We start from the raw sequence: 20,000 nt of genomic DNA on the forward strand, positions 1-20,000 counted from the left end.
GGGACCTGATACGGAGGTGGTCTTTGAGTGTGACGTGGCACTTTCAGCGGCAATACCTTTTACTTTTTGTGTATTTTAATGTTGGTCATCTGTTGGCTAAACAAAACCGACCAACTTGATTGCGACTGTACTTAATCTAAATGTATTTCATTTCCCAGAATGCCTATCGCCGCAGCGGAATGATGTTTCTGACCTGCTGAGGATTCCTCGTACTTCAACTGATTTTGCCTACAATTTTATTGTTTGAACATTAAAATAACATTAATTATTGGTCCGGCCATTCATTCAAATGCTACTTCATTCAACTGACATTATTGTACGACCTTAATTGTAACCAAACATTCAGACACAGTTCAGGAAAACTTTGTTCAAAAAGTAACTTTATTGTTCACTAGTACAGAATCCAATACCTCGACTGAGCATGCTCACAAAGCCTAGGAGATCACTCAACAATTACATTAGCGGCCACACACATGTTCTAATCAGTCAGAAGATACGTTACAGGAGCACTAAATGTTTGTCCCCGTTGTTACTGTGAAGTTAGATGAGCAGTAAGCATGTCTGTATCAAGGCCACCATCACATCGTCACCTGAGGCCCAGTTACATAGATTCAATAACTGGACTCAAACACCAAGCACTGTTGCCAGATTGGGCCAGATTTCCCAACCAAACTGGGAAATCTGGCAACACTGCGCCCAAACGACCTGATGAACCGTCCTGGAATGTGTGTAAAGGTAAAGCATGTTCTAGAACTGATGTTCAGGAGAATCGGCCGAGAGGGCAACACTAAAACGCGGGTGCGGACCGAGTCAGTACTTCTGGGGGTTAGTGACCGTCTCTCTGTCCATGAGGAGGCTTCCGTATCGGTGCTGCAGCTCGCGCTCTCTCTCCATCTGCCTCTCCACGTCCTCCCGCAGGCCCTGAAACACACGCCGTCAGAGCGACGCATTAACGTCAACGTTCACGTTTTGTTTTTCAAACTTAAGGACAGGAGTGTCAGTGGCTGGTGTGCGTCCTCACCTCCTGTCGTCGGGGTATAGCCAGATCCTCCTGTTTCTTCAGCTGGGTGAAGGTCTGCAGCTCCGTCGCTGCCTGCTCCACCTGGTGGACACACAGAGTAGTGTCAGCACCCACTGGTACCACAGGACTGGTTACTGGTCTATAGGTAGAGGACTGGGGGTACCTGCTCCCAGAGCTCGTTGTGCTGCTTCAGCAGTCCCAGTGCTCTGGACTGGAAGCCTCCCAGCAGTACTTTGAGTTTCTTCTCCAGCTTGGCTGCTCTGCGGGCCTCCGCCGTCATGTGACCCCGGTTGACCTATCAGAGCAGAGGATCAACACCATGGCTTTACGTTATGAGTGGGCTGGAGACAGAGTATAAACACTGACACAACACTAACTCTAGTGTGCTGCTAAGTAGCTATAATTCAGTAAGAAGGCTTCTTAAGGAGACACTTACGTTGCCCTTTCTCTTGATGAAAAAACGACCACCTTCATGCAACGCAAAGTGAGAGAACATAAAATGGGCTCAGGAGTGCGGGCCTACCTCTAGTTTCTTCTCCAGGCTCTCAATGCGGTCCTTCTTGGAGGCCAGGTTGGCTCTGGTGTACCTGTTCTGGCCCGGGAGGTACAGCACCTACACAAGGACAGGAACGCATGCTGTTGGATAAGTGTGTGTCGGTCATTTAAAACCTGCCCATCTGGAGGACGAAGGAGAAGTCTGGTTGAATCAGTACAGAGTCCACAGAAGGCTGAAGACATTAATGTAGCCGTGTTAACTAGGGATGGGTCAGAATATTTGATTATTCGTTCTTGAGGGTCAAAGTCGATTTTTAACATTTGGACCATTAACATTTTTTCCCATTCAAATAAACAAGAATTAACGGACGGAACTAATGTTGGTTCTGTAGCACTATTACAACACAAACACTGATCACTGTTAAAGTTTGTTTTTTTTGCATTTAAGATATGAAGTGATTTCTTGCCGATGGTCCATGGCTGCCTTTGTGAATGTCGGCACACATCGAATAATCGATTATTCGTTCATACCACCCACTGATTATTCGACCATGAAAAATTTGAGTTATTCTCATCCCTAACGTTTACCTGGCCGTAGCACTCCTCCCACACCTGGCTGTAGGCCTCCATGCTGAGGTCGCCGTGGCTCATCCCGGACTTCACCACGTCCATCTCCGCAACCAGGAGACCGGAGGCCTGCACAGACACACAGACAGTGAACGGCGAACATTTGCAAAGCGATGTTTGACCTATAAGGCCCATGTTGAATACTGATAAAAAGTTATGAGGAGCCTGCATGAAAAGATGTAAACAGCTATCTCAGGAGCAATAGTACACTACATTGATCCATCCCTAATTAATTCAATTCAATTCAATGAAACACTGAAAGGTAAAAACCATCCTGATGGAGTGTGTGGTCACCTGCTCCATCTCCTCTGTGCTGATTGGCTGGTAGCTGTTGGACTCCAGGTATGCGATGTGAGAGGCGTTGTTGGACGTGGAGGCGGGCCCTCTGGACTTGCTGCGCTGCAGTTGGCTGGCTGAGGCGGTTGACGGATGGTGCAGGCAGTCAAAGTGCAGCATGGTGATCATCTCTTGTTTGATCAACTCCTCGGCCAATTGGAGGTCAGAGAGGGGCTCCACAGAGGCGGGCCTGAGTACCGACTCGTTGACCTGAGAGAAGAAGGAACGTTATGTCATCACAAATAGTCATTTCTTCATGTATCAGTCAGATGTTCTGCTGTGCCACTGGTTTGGACCTCCGAAAGCATTCAGAGCATTCTCCAATGCAGACACCAAACTGTATAAGCAGGGTTTCTGCAGGTTTCAACCAGGCACATTTAAGACTTTTTAAGACCTATTTCACCTCCAGAAAAAGTACAAAGGATATGAAGGAAAATCCAAGTCCCAGAATTACTTGCAAAGTAAATAAATGTATTCAACAGAACATGACTACACAGAACTGTGTGTACGCAAGAGTTGAGTATAATATTTGATGCTTCATTAAACAAAAAACGTAGAGACACTGTAGACGACTACTCTGTTAATTGGCCGCTGTACGTCTGTCAGAAAGTCTAAAAAACAGGTAACCAGACGTCTCGAACCAGCCGCAGACAAAATGTTCCCTCCATAGTAATGTGGCTTATCATTACAGGAACCAGGTGTGGTAAGGCCGTCTCGGGAACATTATACTTTAGTATCAGAGTGTGATCGAATCCAGCACGTGACTTTGTGTCAAGAACGACAAATTAATATAATCACGTGTTATAGGTTCCTTCAAAGTAGTACTCTGAAAGACTAACCTATTTGCAACAACGCAACACGACACTACTGACTCAAGGTAGGTTTTCAGAACTTCAACACGTCACGCTGACGTGAGCTATGCTTCGTCTGGGTCATATGGTCGCGTCGCCACTTGCACGCCATCGGGAACCAGAGCGCTTGGGAACCTTTACGGAGTTGCAGGAGTCGTTTGTGCAGTGTGGGTCCAGAGCAAACCTGTTGATGCTCCCAGTGTGACCACTGAACAGTGTTGGGTGACGGCACACGTTTGCCGATGGCCTGTTGGAGCGGTTTTATGTTTTTCTGACTTCTCATGCGACTCTACTGCCTTGATACCTAAAGTTCCTGATTTGAGCGTTTTCTTGTAGTTGTGCTGTTCTGGAGCCAGAACTGGGTGAAGTTGCATTTACCCATAGTAGACAGAAATTAACGTTACGACAAACAAGTAGCTGTTATTTGACGAGAAGACGCCGCCAGCCCCCGACGCACTAGCTGTGGGTGCTGCAAAAACATCCATAAGGGGTTGCACAGTTTGCATTTGTGGTTATTGGTTGCATAATCCAATTAATCAATTTAAGAAATTTTAAGGCATACAATTCAGATACATGTGATCTGTAGGAGGCAGAAAAAGAGTTGCACTTCGTCAATTCAAATAGTTTTTCATGCAGGATGTTGGCCTTAAGGTCCACGTGTGGGGCTGGCTGTAAGCGTGCGTCCATCTGTCCGACGGGGGGCGTGTCGGTCACTCACCTCTGTGGGTCTTGGCAGGTTCCTCCGCACCGCAGTGTGACGCAGCTTCAGCTCCTTCTCTCGCTCTAAATCCCGCACAGCCTGACACACACACACACACACACACACACACACACACACAGCTTTGAAAAGCACTGTTCACACCGTCAAATCAAAATGCGTGCATCTTGCATGAGTGTGTGACCATGTCCCCAGCACTCCCGCCGAGGAGGTGACTACCTGCTTGCGGTTCTCCACGTCGCTGGCGTCCTCGATGAACCCCACGGGCGTCTCCGTGTCATCCAGCCCGCTCTCTGCATTTTCCGGAAGCACAATCTCAAAGTCGTTCTTGGGAACGGGAAGTGACATCAGGCCTTGCTTCAGCTGCTGCAGGCTCTCCCTCAGCTGTGGGGGGGGGGGGGGGGGGAGAGGCACAGTGTGGGAAACAGGGCTCACTTCTGTACTGACCAACCACGGCAACAATTTATAAATTATTTATATACCACTGTATATTTGTAAATAACTATGCCTTGTGTTTCTTATCAGTCAGTAACTAACACAATTGTCTTGTCGTATGTTGCAACTAAGCTTGTCCTGTGTAAATGTTGCTGCTTTGCGTGTCTGTCTTCAATTGCCCCTTGGGGACAAATAAAGTTTTTTGAATTGAATTGAATTGAACTCTTCCCTGATTGGTTCAGGGGTCAGCGGATCACATTCAGGTCCAACGCTGAGGCTAAGGGCTTTATCACCTCTCCACGGTGGAGGAAAAAGACATTTCTTCTGTGTTCTGCACTCTGCACAACTCTCACCTCCAGCACCTTTAAAACGTGTGTGTTGGGTTCTCCCGGCTCTAACGAGACTGAGGGGGGGGGGGGTGAGGGGGGGGGGGGGGGGGGTGAGGGGGGGGGGGGGGGTGAGGGCGTGGCCACGTACCAGGTGTTTGGCGTAGGCCGGGTCCGCCAGCTGCTCCTCACTGTTGATGTTGAGCTTGTCCCTCAGGGGCGTGCGGCCGGGGGTGGTGCCGGGGGTGAGGGCCCCGCGGGGGGTCAGGCCCCCCGCGGCTCCGGCCTGGGGGGTCAGGCCTTCCGACCCCTGGCCCTGACTTGGGGTTCTACAGGGATGGGGGGGACGTGACACGAGGTTACGGCTGCTCTCGGTTTAAAACTCAAACCTCCGTTAATGACGCAGGCGAGACTAAAAGGTCCACCACCTAGTACAGAGAGACGGGCAGTTCGTAGGGCAACACAAGACATCCCATAATAACCACCCCCGAGGCGGTGTACCTGAAGGGCGTGGTGATGACGGTGTTGGGCGTCTGCACGTGCTGCCGCTGCGGGGTGGCGCCGCTGAAGTCGCTCTGGTGCAGCGGCGTGTTCAGCCCCCCCTTCAGGGGCGTGTCGATGTTGGTCAGAGCCATCAGGTTCTGGGCCTCCTGCACACGCACACACACACACACACACACACACACACACACACACACACACACACACACACACAGGATCATGAGGTACATACGTACACTAGGGGGGTCAGACCTCAGCAGGTCTACATGGGGGTCAGACCTCAGCAGGTCTACGTGGGGGTCAGACCTCAGCAGGTCTACATGGGGGTCAGACCTCAGCAGGTCTACATGGGGGTCAGACCTCAGCAGGTCTACATGGGGGTCAGACCTCAGCAGGTCTACGTGGGGGTCAGACCTCAGCAGGTCTACATGGGGGTCAGACCTCAGCAGGTCTACGTGGGGGTCAGACCTCAGCAGGTCTACGTGGGGGTCAGACCTCAGCAGGTCTACGTGGGGGTCAGTTAACGGCGGGAAGGAAGACTCTACCTGCATGATCTTGTCCTGGGCGGCGGGCGTGCGGGGCGTGCGCAGGCCCTGGTTGTTGGTCAGGTTGTACTCGGAGAGGAGGGCAGAGGAGGCAGAGTTGCCGCTCTCGCTCTCCTCGGCGGCCTGGCGGGCCGCCTCGCTGGCCACGCCCACCTTCACCACCTCCTCCAGCTCCGCGTCGCTGATCTGAGGCATGCGGAGAGGGACCAGTCTTTATACTGCCTCTGGCCACGGGCACCTGCTATACACTGTTTCATATACCAACTCCTATCCAACTTGCAGAGTAATACAACGTATTTAAAGTATACATACATACATACATACATACATACATACATACATACATACATACATACATACATACATATTCAGTCAAGCATATACTTTCAGGTTTGTCAGCAAAATTGGGGGGAATTAATCCTCCCAATGGTCAAGCATGCATTGATGCATGCATGCTGCTATTCTCAGGTTGATCCATGGAGCTCTATATACGAGTTCCATCATGTCTACCTGCGGAGCCGGCAGCACCAGCTTGGAGCGTTTCTTGGTGAACTCGGCCACGCCGCTGGTCTGGATGATGGCAGACGGCAGGTCGTTCTCCTTCTTCTTCTTGATCTTCTGCTTGTCCTTCTTCCTGTCCCGCTCCTCGCGCTCACTGCACACAAACACACCGCTTTAGTCCTTGCATAATGGGTTTTTTCCCTCTGTTTAGCCTCAGTTTGTTTAGCTCAATGTTTTGCATGTTGTGTCGAGTGTAAAGTGTGGGTCTGTGTAGGAGTGTGTACAGTTGGTCTGTGTGGAGACAGTGTGTAAAGTGTACAGTTGGTCTGTGTGGGGACAGTGTGTAAAGTGTACAGTTGGTCTGTGTGTGGGACAGAGTGTGTGCAGTGTGAGACAGAGTGTGTGCAGTGTGAGACAGAGTGTGTGCAGTGTGGGACAGAGTGTGTGCAGTGTGGGACAGAGTGTGTGCAGTGTGGGACAGAGTGTGTGCAGTGTGGGACAGAGTGTGTGCAGTGTGGTACAGAGTGTGTGCAGTGTGGTACAGAGTGTGTGCAGTGTGGGACAGAGTGTGTGCAGTGTGGTACAGAGTGTGTGCAGTGTGGTACAGAGTGTGTGCAGTGTGGGACAGAGTGTGTGCAGTGTGGTTCCGTGTGGGACAGAGTGTGTGTAGTGTGGTACAGAGTGTGTGCCGTGTGGTTCCGTGTGGGACAGAGTGTGTGTAGTGTGGGACAGAGTGTGTGTAGTGTGGGACAGAGTGTGTGTAGTGTGGTACAGAGAGTGTGCAGTGTGGATCTGAGTGGGACTGACTTGCGTAGCTCTCCTTCCAGGTGCTGCTGGCGAAGCCTTTTAAAGTTGGGCTCCAGCGCGTTGTACTCCTCCATGCTGGTGTCGTAGAAGCCCTACAGAGGAAACACAAGCCAGCGTTAAAGAGACAGCTTGTTTATCCACACTGAGGATCCAATACTAACGCAATCTCTCTTATACATGGTTCAATCTGACCAGTTGATCTAATTGTGTTCATTGTTTTGAGTGAATAGTTGTGATAAAACAGGAGCATGCTAGACCTGTTCCACTGCATCCCCTTGTTGTTTTCATAGATAAATCTTTCTCTCAGAAAGGAGCTCAGTGTGCACTGTATTATAGCCAGGGGACTAGAGATATTAGAATCATTCATACTGCAAGTTCAATATCCCATGCAGCTCTAGAAGGAAAAGACATAAAGCGGTCATCAAGGCCAGGCTTCACTGCCAGTAAACCATCGACATAAACGCCCATCACCTGGAGAGCTGGACCACACCTGCTGCGGAGACCTGGCCAGGGTCCTGGAGGTGTTTAAGATGACCTGGCCAGGGTCCTGGAGGTGTTTAAGATGACCTGGCCAGGGTCCTGGAGGTGTTTAAGATGACCTGGCCAGGGTCCTGAAGGTGTTTGAATGCTATGGTGACCTGGCCAGGGACCTGAAGGTGTTTAAGATGACCTGGCCAGGGTCCTGGAGGTGTTTAAGATGACCTGGCCAGGGTCCTGGAGGTGTTTAAGATGACCTGGCCAGGGTCCTAATGGTGTTTAAGATGACCTGGCCAGGGTCCTGGAGGTGTTTAAGATGACCTGGCCAGGGTCCTGGAGGTGTTTAAGATGACCTGGCCAGGGTCCTGGAGGTGTTTAAGATGACCTGGCCAGGGTCCTGAAGGTGTTTAAGATGACCTGGCCAGGGTCCTGGAGGTGTTTAAGATGACCTGGCCAGGGTCCTGGAGGTGTTTAAGATGACCTGGCCAGGGTCCTGAAGGTGTTTAAGATGACCTGGCCAGGGTCCTGGAGGTGTTTAAGATGACCTGGCCAGGGTCCTGGAGGTGTTTAAGATGACCTGGCCAGGGTCCTGGAGGTGTTTAAGATGACCTGGCCAGGGTCCTGGAGGTGTTTAAGATGACCTGGCCAGGGTCCTGAAGGTGTTTAAATGCTATGGTGACCCGGGCAGGGTCCGGAAGGTGTTTCAAATGCGGCGGTCACCTGGGCGGGTTTCTTCTGAAAGGGTATTTCGGCGTTGTAGTCGACCCCCCTCTTCTTCTTCCTCTTCTTCTGGACATCTATGCCCGCCGCCCTCAGCTCCCGGCGCTTCTGCAGCGCAGCCAAGCGCCTGGTGGGAGGAGCAACAACAACAGAGCAGTGGTGATGAAGCCCGTCACAGGTCAGGGCCGCTGGACTTCACGGCGTGTGGCGGGGGGGGGTTTAGAGGCTTACCTGGCCTCCTCCAGCTGCTTCTCCCTGGCCTTCCTCTTGGCCTTTTTACCCTGGGTGTTGGCCAGCCTGGCACGGGCTTCTGACAGCATCTCCAGCTCATCTGGGTCCATACACACAACACAGTCAGGACGCAGCTCAGAAAGGTTTCAACACAAAACAAAGTCTTCAAAGCTCATCCACAGAACCAATGAACGCAGTCGGGGGCCTGATGTTTATTGTGGCTGTCTGTTGCTCGTTCTGAAGGTGGTTTTAATAACATGCAGTTTCATCTGTGTTACTGTCTGGTTCCAGGCAGTGTTCATTTAGTTGACGTCATAGTTTTCGCCAACAAAATGTTGATGCTGATGAAAATGGGAGTAACCAAATAGAAATATATTTATTATGACAAAAACTATGACAAAATCTATATACACTTTTGTCACGAATAAAAAAAACGTGACGAAAAATGTTAGCGGGACGATTTGGGAAGAGATTCAATCAGAACTAATATATTTTTAAGGGAAGTTAGACTGCTCGTGCCGCATGCAATGGCTGCTTTGCATAAAGACATGTCAACAAGAGAACAGACACAACTGGAAGTGACATTTGCAGACGAGTCATCCCGAAATTCATGCAAAGGTAAGCACACTTGATCTTTTTTTATATCACGGTATGATTTGAGGCATAGACGGTAATGGTATTATATCACGGTATGTTAATTTTTTTCATCTTTAAGAGGGTCTCTATCTCATAAAAAAAGTTGGCACACCGTGCACATAGCCTTACCATGCGCATGAGCGCCGGTATTCGTAACCTCTTCTTTAAGTTCTACCTTAACATTTCTCGTGTTTCCCAAAACGTTCTTTGCTACGAATCTCTTTCGTACGTCCTTCGTTGGTAAGGTTGGTCTGAAGCGCTCGTAGAACCTTCTTAGCTCTACCGTAGTGATGTTTCAGCTCCTGCAGTCTCTGCCACTGTACAGTAACCTTTAGAAATCCCTGTTGCGCATGTTCAATCCAAGTTCGCATCTGTAGCCAATTGAGGCCAAATGAAACCGCATGTTTGAATTAAGGATATTGTCTCGGCTGTTCTTTATTTTGGGCCGTGGGTACAGCCCAAAAATTTGCTTCCAAAAATTTAAAAAACTCGCAACTTCAATTTTTTTTATTTATTTTACAATTCAAAAATGAACAAAACTGTCTTCTAAATTAAGTAAATGACACTGGGAAACGAATAAACCATTATAAGCAACGAGTGAACTTAATAAGCGATCTTAATACTGTTTGCAACCACCGCCTCTTTCCCTTGACATTTAGTTTTCACCTTAAATATGCAACAGATGTAATTAAGGCAACCTGGTCTCACAGGAATCCATGAAATGAGTCGGTCTACGTCCCGTTTACAAAAAATAATGCCCATAAAAGGTTTGAATATTAAGGGCGGCCTAATATTTGTTCGAATATTATATATATATTTGTTTATATTCGAATAACGAAGTTCGGAGTCAAAGTCCATACACAGGTAAACAGTGAAGGGTTTGTTATCTTATTCCACCGCTGGCTTTTTTTGTCTTAAGCTTTGGAAAATGCCTGCGGAAGCGATGTCTGAGATGCATTCGTCAAAATCCGCAAGTAGCGCAAATTCACACCGGTGTACTTTCTATACAGTTTATACCGTACACCCCTACAATGTAGTATAGAGCCAACCTGGAGGTGTGTGTGCGAGTGAAAGCCGAGAGTGGATGAGAGACAGAACAATCTGAACTCCACTCCCACCCACCCTTATTCTACCTCACAGATACAGAAGACAAGGATGGGCTACTGAGGGCAAATAAAGCTAATGCATCCCAGAACAACAGACCAAGGGGGAGGACGCCATAACAAAATGGATGGACTTTTGAAGAGGAGGTCTTTGTTTTAATGATTGATACAGTTGATAGGAATCCATAATATCAGGTTAATATATGTTTTTGTCTCAATAATGCTTTACATTTATGATATTAAGTCAACTAAAAGTAGACTATAACAAACAATTCAGGTGACTAAAATATGACCAAAACTAAAGTGCATTTTAGTCAAAAGTCTACGACTAAAACTAAAGCAGAACTGCCTGTCAGAGGAGCACTTGTTCAGGACAGTGTCTGGGTAGGCGCACCTTCGTCCATGTCCACCGGGTCGGGCCGGGCGGGCTTCGTCTCAGGGTTGGGGTCGATCTCTCCTGGTTTCAGTTTGCGGGGGTCATCGCCCCCCTCCTCCTCATTGTCCCTCTGGGCAGCTTTGTCTCTGGAAACGAAAACACCTCAAGCTTTTACACTCGCCCGCCCCACAAAGGGAATACATGATCATGAACAGACAGGTTATTTAGTTCTCTACAGACAGGGGGGAGACCATGTTATGAGTTATTTTAGTTCTCTACAGACAGGTGGGAGACCATGTTATGAGTTCTTTAGTTCTCTACAGACAGGTGGGAGGCCATGTTATGAGTTCTTTAGTTCTCTACAGACAGGTGGGAGACCATGTTATGAGTTCTTTAGTTCTCTACAGACAGGTGGGAGACCATGTTATGAGTTATTTTAGTTCTCTACAGACAGGTGGGAGACCATGTTATGAGTTCTTTAGTTCTCTACAGACAGGTGGGAGACCATGTTATGAGTTCTTTAGTTCTCTACAGACAGGTGGGAGACCATGTTATGAGTTCTTTAGTTCTCTACAGACAGGTGGGAGGCCATGTTATGAGTTATTTTAGTTCTCTACAGACAGGTGGGAGACCATGTTATGAGTTATTTTAGTTCTCTACAGACAGGTGGGAGACCATGTTATGAGTTATTTTAGTTCTCTACAGACAGGGGGGAGGCCATGTTATGAGTTATTTTAGTTCTCTACAGACAGGTTGGAGACCATGTTATGAGTTATTTTAGTTCTCTACAGACAGGTTGGAGACCATGTTATGAGTTCTTTAGTTCTCTACAGACAGGTGGGAGACCATGTTATGAGTTCTTTAGTTCTCTACAGACAGGTGGGAGGCCATGTTATGAGTTCTTTAGTTCTCTACAGACAGGTGGGAGACCATGTTATGAGTTATTTTAGTTCTCTACAGACAGGTTGGAGACCATGTTATGAGTTATTTTAGTTCTCTACAGACAGGTGGGAGACCATGTTATGAGTTCTTTAGTTCTCTACAGACAGGTGGGAGACCATGTTATGAGTTCTTTAGTTCTCTACAGACAGGGGGGAGACCATGTTATGAGTTCTTTAGTTCTCTACAGACAGGTTGGAGACCATGTTATGAGTTCTTTAGTTCTCTACAGACAGGTGGGAGGCCATGTTATGAGTTATTTTAGTTCTCTACAGACAGGTTGGAGACCATGTTATGAGTTCTTTAGTTCTCTACAGACAGGGGGGAGACCATGTTATGAGTTCTTTAGTTCTCTACAGACAGGTGGGAGACCATGTTATGAGTTCTTTAGTTCTCTACAGACAGGTGGGAGGCCATGTTATGAGTTCTTTAGTTCTCTACAGACAGGTGGGAGGCCATGTTATGAGTTCTTTAGTTCTCTACAGACAGGTTGGAGGCCATGTTATGGGTTATTTTAGTTCTCTACAGACAGGTTGGAGGCCATGTTATGGGTTCTTACAGGAGGTATTCGTAGTGCTCCAGGCACTGGGCAGCGGTACGGCCGATGATTGGAGCGATGGTTCTCCACTGGGTGGGCATCAGCTTGGCCAGATGCAGAAGCTTCTCCTCCTCCTCTCTGGACCACTCTGTCTTTTTGATGCTGGGGTCCAGCCACTCATACCTACAGACAGGGTGGGAACAGGAGAACCACTGAGGACATCGTCTCTCATTCTCTAGCCATTGTCGATTTGTCTATCTTTTAGCGTACTAATATTTATGCATGATATACTTTAGATTTGAATGACGGACTAGCCATCAGCTTGTGATTTAGTAGACTATTGATATTGTAATGTATTAAAGATCTCTCATTTGTCTTTGAAATACACAATCAAAACCTTTTGTCTGCATGTCCATTGCCTTCTTATGAAACTACTTAACATACTGCCTGTACCTCACGTATAGACAGTTTTATACATTTCATTACATGGTCGTTCTTATTATGCCGCTTTTCCACCGCCAGTACCAACTCGACTCGACTCAACTCGGTTTGGTTGCGTTTCCATCTAAAAAAGTACCTCTTCAATGTGGGCGGGTCGTAGAAAAGAACCTCTCCACCATGGGCGGGTCGTCATTAGGTTTTAATCACGGGAGACGCGATTCCCGGGAAATCTGAATCTGATCAAGACTATTTCCTGATTCCCGGGAAAGGTTATGATGGGAAATAAAATAAAATAAAATAAAAAGCGCAATGACTGCGCGTCTATTGTTGTCATACGGTAACGTTGATAGAGGCGAAACTCGAGCCCTAGGAAAGGAACGACACTGAAACGAAACAGCGAAACGCCGGTCCGTGGACTCCAGCCACGCCGGACACACACAACCACGCCCGACACACATAACGACGCGCAGCCTAACTCTAGCCCCGGGAAAGGAGCGACACACACGGCGAAACGCTGATCAGTGTCCCCCTCGGGAGCGGGTTCGTGGACTCCAACCACGCCGGACACAACTTAACTTGAGCGAATATTCCCATTTACAGCCGCTGGCCAATCAGTTACCAGCAGCCTGTTTACGTCACACAAAAGTACCTACTCCGCTGGCATGGAACCTCGACGGAGGTAGTACTAAAAAAAAGTACCCGGTACTAGGTACCAGGTACTTTTTTTGCCAATGGAAACGCAAATAAGGCGTGGCGAGTCGAGTCGAGTCGAGTAGGTACTGGCGGTGGAAAAGCGGCATTAGAGACAACACTGGTTAGATGTTTTACAGACACTCACCATCTGGCCTTACACTGCTTGGCCGACTTGCGGTGCAGCAGCGACGCGATACGGGACCACTGGTTCTTCCCGTACTTCATCACCGCCGCCTTCAGGATCTCATCCTGGACGGAGACACATGGACCGGTAAGGTTTCATCGTTGAAGTGCACAGGTCGGTGGTGTGGGAGGGAGCCACGGGGTGGATTATGGTTAAACACATAATAAAAATCTGGAAACACTTCTTGAAAAAAAACTATAATCGTTCATCATAAATCCCATCTTCCAATCGTACGTATGGGATATGCATTCGTGCTTCGCACACAGCCGCGAGCGGGGATCTGGCATCACGACCTTCTAGACCTTCTGTCCAGAAGTCAGTGAAGCATGAAGAGACTGAAGGCTTCATACTGATGGACAGAAGGTCGCATTCACATTATAAACGTTGATTTAGTGAAACCAAAAGCATGCCGATACAAAGAGGACGACACAAGCTGTTGTAGAGCTTCCATATCGGTCCGTTTATCACATCCGATACCACTACCAGTGTATGGACAGATACCTCTACCAGTTCATGGACAGATACCAGTTCATAGACAGATACCACTACCAGTGTATGGACAAATATCTACCAGTTCATGGACAGATACCAGTTCATAGACAGATACCACTACCAGTGTATGGACAAATATCTACCAGTTCATGGACAGATACCAGTTCATGAACAGATACCACTACCAGTGTATGGACAAATATCTACCAGTTCATAGACAGATACCAGTTCATAGACAGATACCACTACCAGTGTATGGACAAATATCTACCAGTTCATGGACAGATACCAGTTCATAGACAGATACCACTACCAGTGTATGGACAAATATCTACCAGTTCATGGACAGATACCAGTTCATGGACAGATACCACTACCAGTGTATGGACAAATATCTACCAGTTCATGGACAGATACCAGTTCATGGACAGATACCACTACCAGTGTATGGACAAATATCTACCAGTTCATGGACAGATACCAGTTCATGGACAGATACCACTACCAGTGTATGGACAAATATCTACCAGTTCATGGACAGAAACCAGTTCATAGACAGATACCACTACCAGTGTATGGACAAATATCTACCAGTTCATGGACAGATACCAGTTCATAGACAGATACCACTACCAGTGTATGGACAAATACCTCTACCAGTTAATGGACAGATACCAGTTCATAGACAGATACCATTACCAGTGTATGGACAAATATCTCTACCAGTTCATGGACAGATACCAGTTCATAGACAGATACCACTACCAGTGTATGGACAAATATCTACCAGTTCATGGACAGATACCAGTTCATAGACAGATACCACTACCAGTGTATGGACAAATATCTCTACCAGTTCATGGACAGATACCAGTTCATGGACAGATACCACTACCAGTTCGTTTGACAGATACCAGTTCATGGTAACACTGAGTTGGTATTTTTCTATCATCATTGTATCCATCATCATCACCATCACCATGGAGATGAGGCTACTGGTAGCGCCTTTAGCTTCAGTCTACAAAATATGTGTTCAACTTCATTTCCGTGCAGCTTTCTGCGTTATATCTTGGTGTGACAAAGAAACACTTAATGGCCAAACCCAGCCAGCCCGCTTGGCTTCATGAAGCCGCAGGTTTGAATGTGTTAGCTTAGCGTTAGCTCGGCGCTAGCTCCGCGCTAGCCGCGGGACCCACCTCCGTGTTGCGCCACACGCCTCCTTTGATCATGATTCGCGGCATCTTGGCGGCGCGTTGTTCTCTCTCTTTAAGAAGAATCCGTTATTTGTCTTCAGATCACCACGTAGCTTGTTCTACACGATCCACATTCATAACACGAACACCGAACACAAACTAGTGACGAACTAACAAACGTGTTCCGACCGGAAACAACCCACCGGAAGTTGTGTCATAGAGGGTTGGTTGATTCAGCCTCGTACTCCCCCTGCTGGACTGTCTAACCACAACACTGTAGACAGACACACGTCTGGAAAACTGAAAAAAAAACTGGCATTTGACCCACAATTAGCTTTTGCATTACTATTTTAGAAATTTGATATTAGTGCTCTTTTTATTCTTTTACCAATTTCACATATTCCACACAGTAACCATGACATTTAAGGCATATCTTCCTACATATGATGGAGTCTGTATGAGCATCACTTTAATTCCAGTTTCCTAACACATAATGACAATAATAATACTAATAATAAATGGACTACTTTTGTGTAAATATTGTAAATTAAGGATTAAGGCTAGCACTTCTGCTCAGTCTAATTACATATTACATTTCTTTATGGTGAGATGGATACTAATTTCACTTTGTTTTCAAATGTAATTGTTAATTTATAGTAGTTTTACCCTCTCCCATGCAACAAAATATAATAGAATATATAAGACAACAATTATCTCATATTGTGTTTACTGTGGTACATTGTTTATTGACGTTACAAATTATACCAGGTTACACGCGTGTTCTAAACATATCAACACGACACAGACACACTTACACCAACCGACATTAGACATGCACAAACAAGGCAGCAAAATGGCAGAGGTGAACATCTGGGGATAATGTTAACTCATTGGCCAGAACACAACCCCCATCAGAGGGGAACCGACCTCTGGGCAAGAGTCTGACGAGAGCAGGAGGAGACATTTAGACAGACTGATACACTGAGCACCAAAATAAAGAATATACATCTTCTGCAGTGACAATAAATAGCAATTATAATTATTGTTATAAATAACATCATATTTTTTTTATTATATATTTCTCTGATATAAGTTGCACAAAGTCCCGTTCACTGTTTTTGTAATTCACCTGACACACAAACTACAACACACACACACACACACACACACACACACACACAAATACACACCAATACGCACACACACACACACGCACACACCCACGCACACACGCACACACGCGCACACACACACACACACACACATGCACACGCACACGCACACACACACACACACACACGCACACACACACACACACACACACACACACACGCACACATACACAATTTTGCTATTTTGAACATTATCATGTCCAGTGCTAACAAACCAATACTGTTGGGTCTGGGAAACGTTAACAGAGGGTTAAGGGCCAGGTCATTGGGGGTTACATGCAGATCGATATGTACAACTGAAAACTCCCCCTTAATCCCTCCCTCCCTTTCTCCCTCCCTACCTCCGTTCCTCCCTCCCTCTGTTCCTCCCTCCCTCCCTCTCTCCCTCCCTCCCTTTCTCCCTCCCTACCTTCCTCCCTCTCTCCCTCCCTCCCTCCCTCTCTTCCTCCCTCCCTCCCTCCCTACCTCCCTCCCTCCCTCCCTACCTCCCTCCCTCTCTCCCTACCTCCCTCCCTGTGTATTCTCTGTGTCTTTCAAAGCCTCTCATTTCCTGTCCTCCCTCCTTCCTCCTCCCTTCCCTGTATCTATCCCGTTATAAACCCTCTTCTTCCTCCTCCCTTCCCTGTATCTATCCCGTTATAAATCCTCTTCTTCCTCCTCCCTTCCCTGTATCTATCCCGTTATAAATCCTCTTCTTCCTCCTCCCTTCCCTGTATCTATCCCGTTATAAATCCTCTTCTTCCTCCTCCCTTCCCTGTATCTATCCCGTTATAAATCCTCTTCTTCCTCCTCCCTTCCCTGTATCTATCCCGTTATAAATCCTCTTCTTCCTCCTCCCTTCCCTGTATCTATCCCGTTATAAATCCTCTTCTTCCTCCTCCCTTCCCTGTATCTATCCCGTTATAAACCCTCTTCTTCCTCCTCCCTTCCCTGTATCTATCCCGTTCTAAACCCTCTCCTCCCCCATCCCTTTCTTGGCGCTCTGCTTTACTTGAGGTCCCCAGCGTCTCCCTGAATGGTCTTCTTGATCCTCAGCAGCATGGTGGTCAGCCACTGGTCCAGACGCGACACCGAGTCAAAGTCCTTGACGGCCTCGGTGAACGCCTCGCTGTTCTGCTCCTCGTGGGCGTCAAGCAGTTTCTACGGCAACACAAAAACAACCACTTGATTTGCTCCGTTCGCGCGCTTTGCTACTACTAGTGTAATCAACTGACGTCGATCTCAAAGTTAATATATTCTCGTGAATAAATGAGCCACGGGCTGAAGTACACGTGGGATAAGTGTTGTGATACGGCCTTTACCTTGAGCAGTTTGAGTTCTCTGGAGTCTGAGAAGGCGGGGAACATTTCCTCGTACTTTTCAATGGCCAGCTGGACACAGAACCCACAGTGAGGGATACACACGGAGAACAGAACTGAATAGTTAGTTAGTTAGTTAGTTAGTTAGTTAGTTAGTTAGTCGGTAAGTAGGTAAGTAAGTAAGTAGGTAAGTAAGTAAGTAAGTAAATAGGTAAGTAATTAAGTAATATTTTAAGTAAGTAAGTAGGTAAGTAAGTAGGTAAGTAAGTAAATAGGTAAGTAATTAAGTAATATTTTAAGTAAGTAAGTGAGTGAGTGAGCAATTAAGTAACTAGGTCTAAGCGAGTAAGTAAGCAAGTATGTAAGTCAGTTATTAAGTTAGAAAATACAGTATAAGTACAAAGCAGTTATTACAAACAGTAAATCATATTTATAATACAGTATTCTATATTCATTATATAATAGTAACTCTGGCCAGCAGATATGTAACCTGGGAGACTGAGAATTGGGGTTCTGACCCCACAGGTTTCTGTTAGCCCAACAGGCTCACTATGTGGCAGGGCAGTGACATGGCATTCCCAACAGGCTCACTATGTGGCAGGGCAGTGACATGGCATTCCCAACCGGCTCACTATGTGGCAGTGACATGGCATTCCCAAAAGGCTCACTATGTGGCAGTGACATGGCGTTCCCAACAGGCTCACTATGTGGTGGAGCAGTGACATGGCGTTCCCAACAGACTCACTATGTGGCAGGGCAGTGACATGGCGTTCCCAAAAGGCTCACTATGTGGCGGGGCAGTGACATGGCGTTCCCAACAGACTCACTATGTGGCAGGGCAGTGACATGGCGTTCCCAACAGACTCACTATGCGGCAGGGCAGTGACATGGCATTCCCAACAGGCTCAGTATGTGGCAGTGACATGGCGTTCCCAAAAGGCTCACTATGTGGCAGGGCAGTGACATGGCATTCCCAACAGGCTCAGTATGTGGCAGTGACATGGCATTCCCAAAAGGCTCACTATGTGGCAGGGCAGTGACATGGCGTTCCCAACAGGCTCACTATGTGGTGGAGCAGTGACATGGCGTTCCCAACAGACTCACTATGTGGCAGGGCAGTGACATGGCGTTCCCAACAGGCTCACTATGTGGCAGTGACCTGGCGTACAGAGGATCACTATGTGGCGGGGCAATGACATGGTATTTCCAACAGGCTCACTATGTGGCAGGGCAGTGACATGGCATTCCCAACAGGCTCAGTATGTGGCAGTGACATGGCGTTCCCAACAGACTCACTATGTGGCAGGGCAGTGACATGGCGTTCCCAACAGGCTCACTATGTGGCAGTGACCTGGCGTACAGAGGATCACTATGTGGCGGGGCAATGACATGGTATTTCCAACAGGCTCACTATGTGGCAGGGCAGTGACATGGCGTTCCCAACAGGCTCACTATGTGGCAGTGACATGGCGTACAGAGCCTCACTATGTGGTGGGGCAGTGACATGGCGTTCCCAACAGACTCACTATGTGGCGGGGCAGCGACATGGCGTTCCCAACAGGCTCAGTATGTGGCAGTGACATGGCGTTACCAACAGGCTCACTATGTGGCAGTGACATGGTGTACAGAGCCTCACTATGTGGCAGGGCAGTGACATGGCGTTCCCAACAGGCTCAGTATGTGGCAGTGACATGGCGTTACCAACAGGCTCACTATGTGGCAGTGACATGGTGTACAGAGCCTCACTATGTGGCAGGGCAGTGACATGGCGTTCCCAACAGGCTCAATATGTGGCGGGGCAGTGACATGGCGTTCCCAAAAGGCTCACTATGTGGCAGAGCAGTGACATGGCGTTCCCAACAGGCTCAGTATGTGGCAGTGACATGAGCCTTTTGTGACATGGCGTTCCCAACAGGCTCACTATGTGGCAGGGCAGTGACATGGCGTTCTCAACAAGCACAATATGTGGCGGGGCAGTGAGATGGCGTTCCCAACAGGCTCACTATGTGGCAGTGACATGGCGTACAGAGGATCACTATGTGGCGGGGCAGTGACATGGCGTTCCCAACAGGCTCACTATGTGGCAGTGACCTGGCATACAGAGGATCACTATGTGGCGGGGCAGTGACATGGCATTCCCAACAGGCTCACTATGTGGCAGTGACATGGCGTACAGAGGCTCGCTATGTGGCGGGGCAGTGACATGGCGTTCCCAACAGGCTCACTATGTGGCAGTGACATGGCGTACAGAGGCTCGCTATGTGGCGGGGCAGTGACATGGCGTTCCCAACAGGCTCACTATGTGGCAGTGACATGGCGTACAGAGGCTCGCTATGTGGCGGGG

The 20,000-nt window shown here is 47.8% G+C and overlaps 3 protein-coding genes across 3 annotated transcripts in view; 1 reads left to right on the forward strand and 2 right to left on the reverse strand.

The window, feature by feature from the left end:
• Nucleotides 1-270, forward strand: part of supt3h (SPT3 homolog, SAGA and STAGA complex component) — a 7,476-nt gene extending 7,206 nt beyond the window's left edge. Inside the window, exon 11 of the mRNA XM_084470773.1 lies at nucleotides 159-270. Within this exon, the coding sequence (XP_084326899.1) occupies nucleotides 159-200 (42 nt within the window). The 3' untranslated portion in view covers nucleotides 201-270. The remainder of the gene's footprint in view (nucleotides 1-158) is intronic.
• A 99-nt stretch (nucleotides 271-369) lies between these two features.
• On the reverse strand, nucleotides 370-15,372 carry cdc5l (CDC5 cell division cycle 5-like (S. pombe)). Its single transcript, XM_084470749.1, has 19 exons — nucleotides 15,190-15,372; nucleotides 13,463-13,566; nucleotides 12,205-12,366; nucleotides 10,725-10,852; nucleotides 8,592-8,691; nucleotides 8,361-8,487; nucleotides 7,164-7,255; nucleotides 6,366-6,510; nucleotides 5,856-6,041; nucleotides 5,311-5,459; nucleotides 4,961-5,138; nucleotides 4,268-4,432; nucleotides 4,049-4,129; nucleotides 2,438-2,689; nucleotides 2,105-2,212; nucleotides 1,545-1,634; nucleotides 1,185-1,316; nucleotides 1,022-1,102; nucleotides 370-921 (listed from the first exon to the last, which is right to left on the reverse strand). Exons 1-19 carry the CDS (start codon nucleotides 15,232-15,234, stop codon nucleotides 811-813), a joined length of 2,436 nt encoding a protein of 811 aa, XP_084326875.1. The 5' UTR covers nucleotides 15,235-15,372; the 3' UTR covers nucleotides 370-810.
• Nucleotides 15,373-17,345: 1,973 nt separating this feature from the next.
• The window catches only part of napba (N-ethylmaleimide-sensitive factor attachment protein, beta a), a gene marked incomplete at its 3' end in the record, with an annotated part of 10,130 nt that continues 7,475 nt past the window's right edge, over nucleotides 17,346-20,000 (reverse strand). Inside the window, exons 9-10 of the mRNA XM_084470776.1 lie at nucleotides 17,660-17,728; nucleotides 17,346-17,498 (exon numbers count right to left, since the gene is read on the reverse strand). Coding sequence (XP_084326902.1) covers nucleotides 17,346-17,498; nucleotides 17,660-17,728 — 222 coding nt within the window. The remainder of the gene's footprint in view (nucleotides 17,499-17,659; nucleotides 17,729-20,000) is intronic.

This window comes from Micromesistius poutassou (assembly GCF_964030765.1).
Source record: "Micromesistius poutassou genome assembly, chromosome: 7".
In the NCBI taxonomy this organism is placed as follows: domain Eukaryota; kingdom Metazoa; phylum Chordata; class Actinopteri; order Gadiformes; family Gadidae; genus Micromesistius; species Micromesistius poutassou.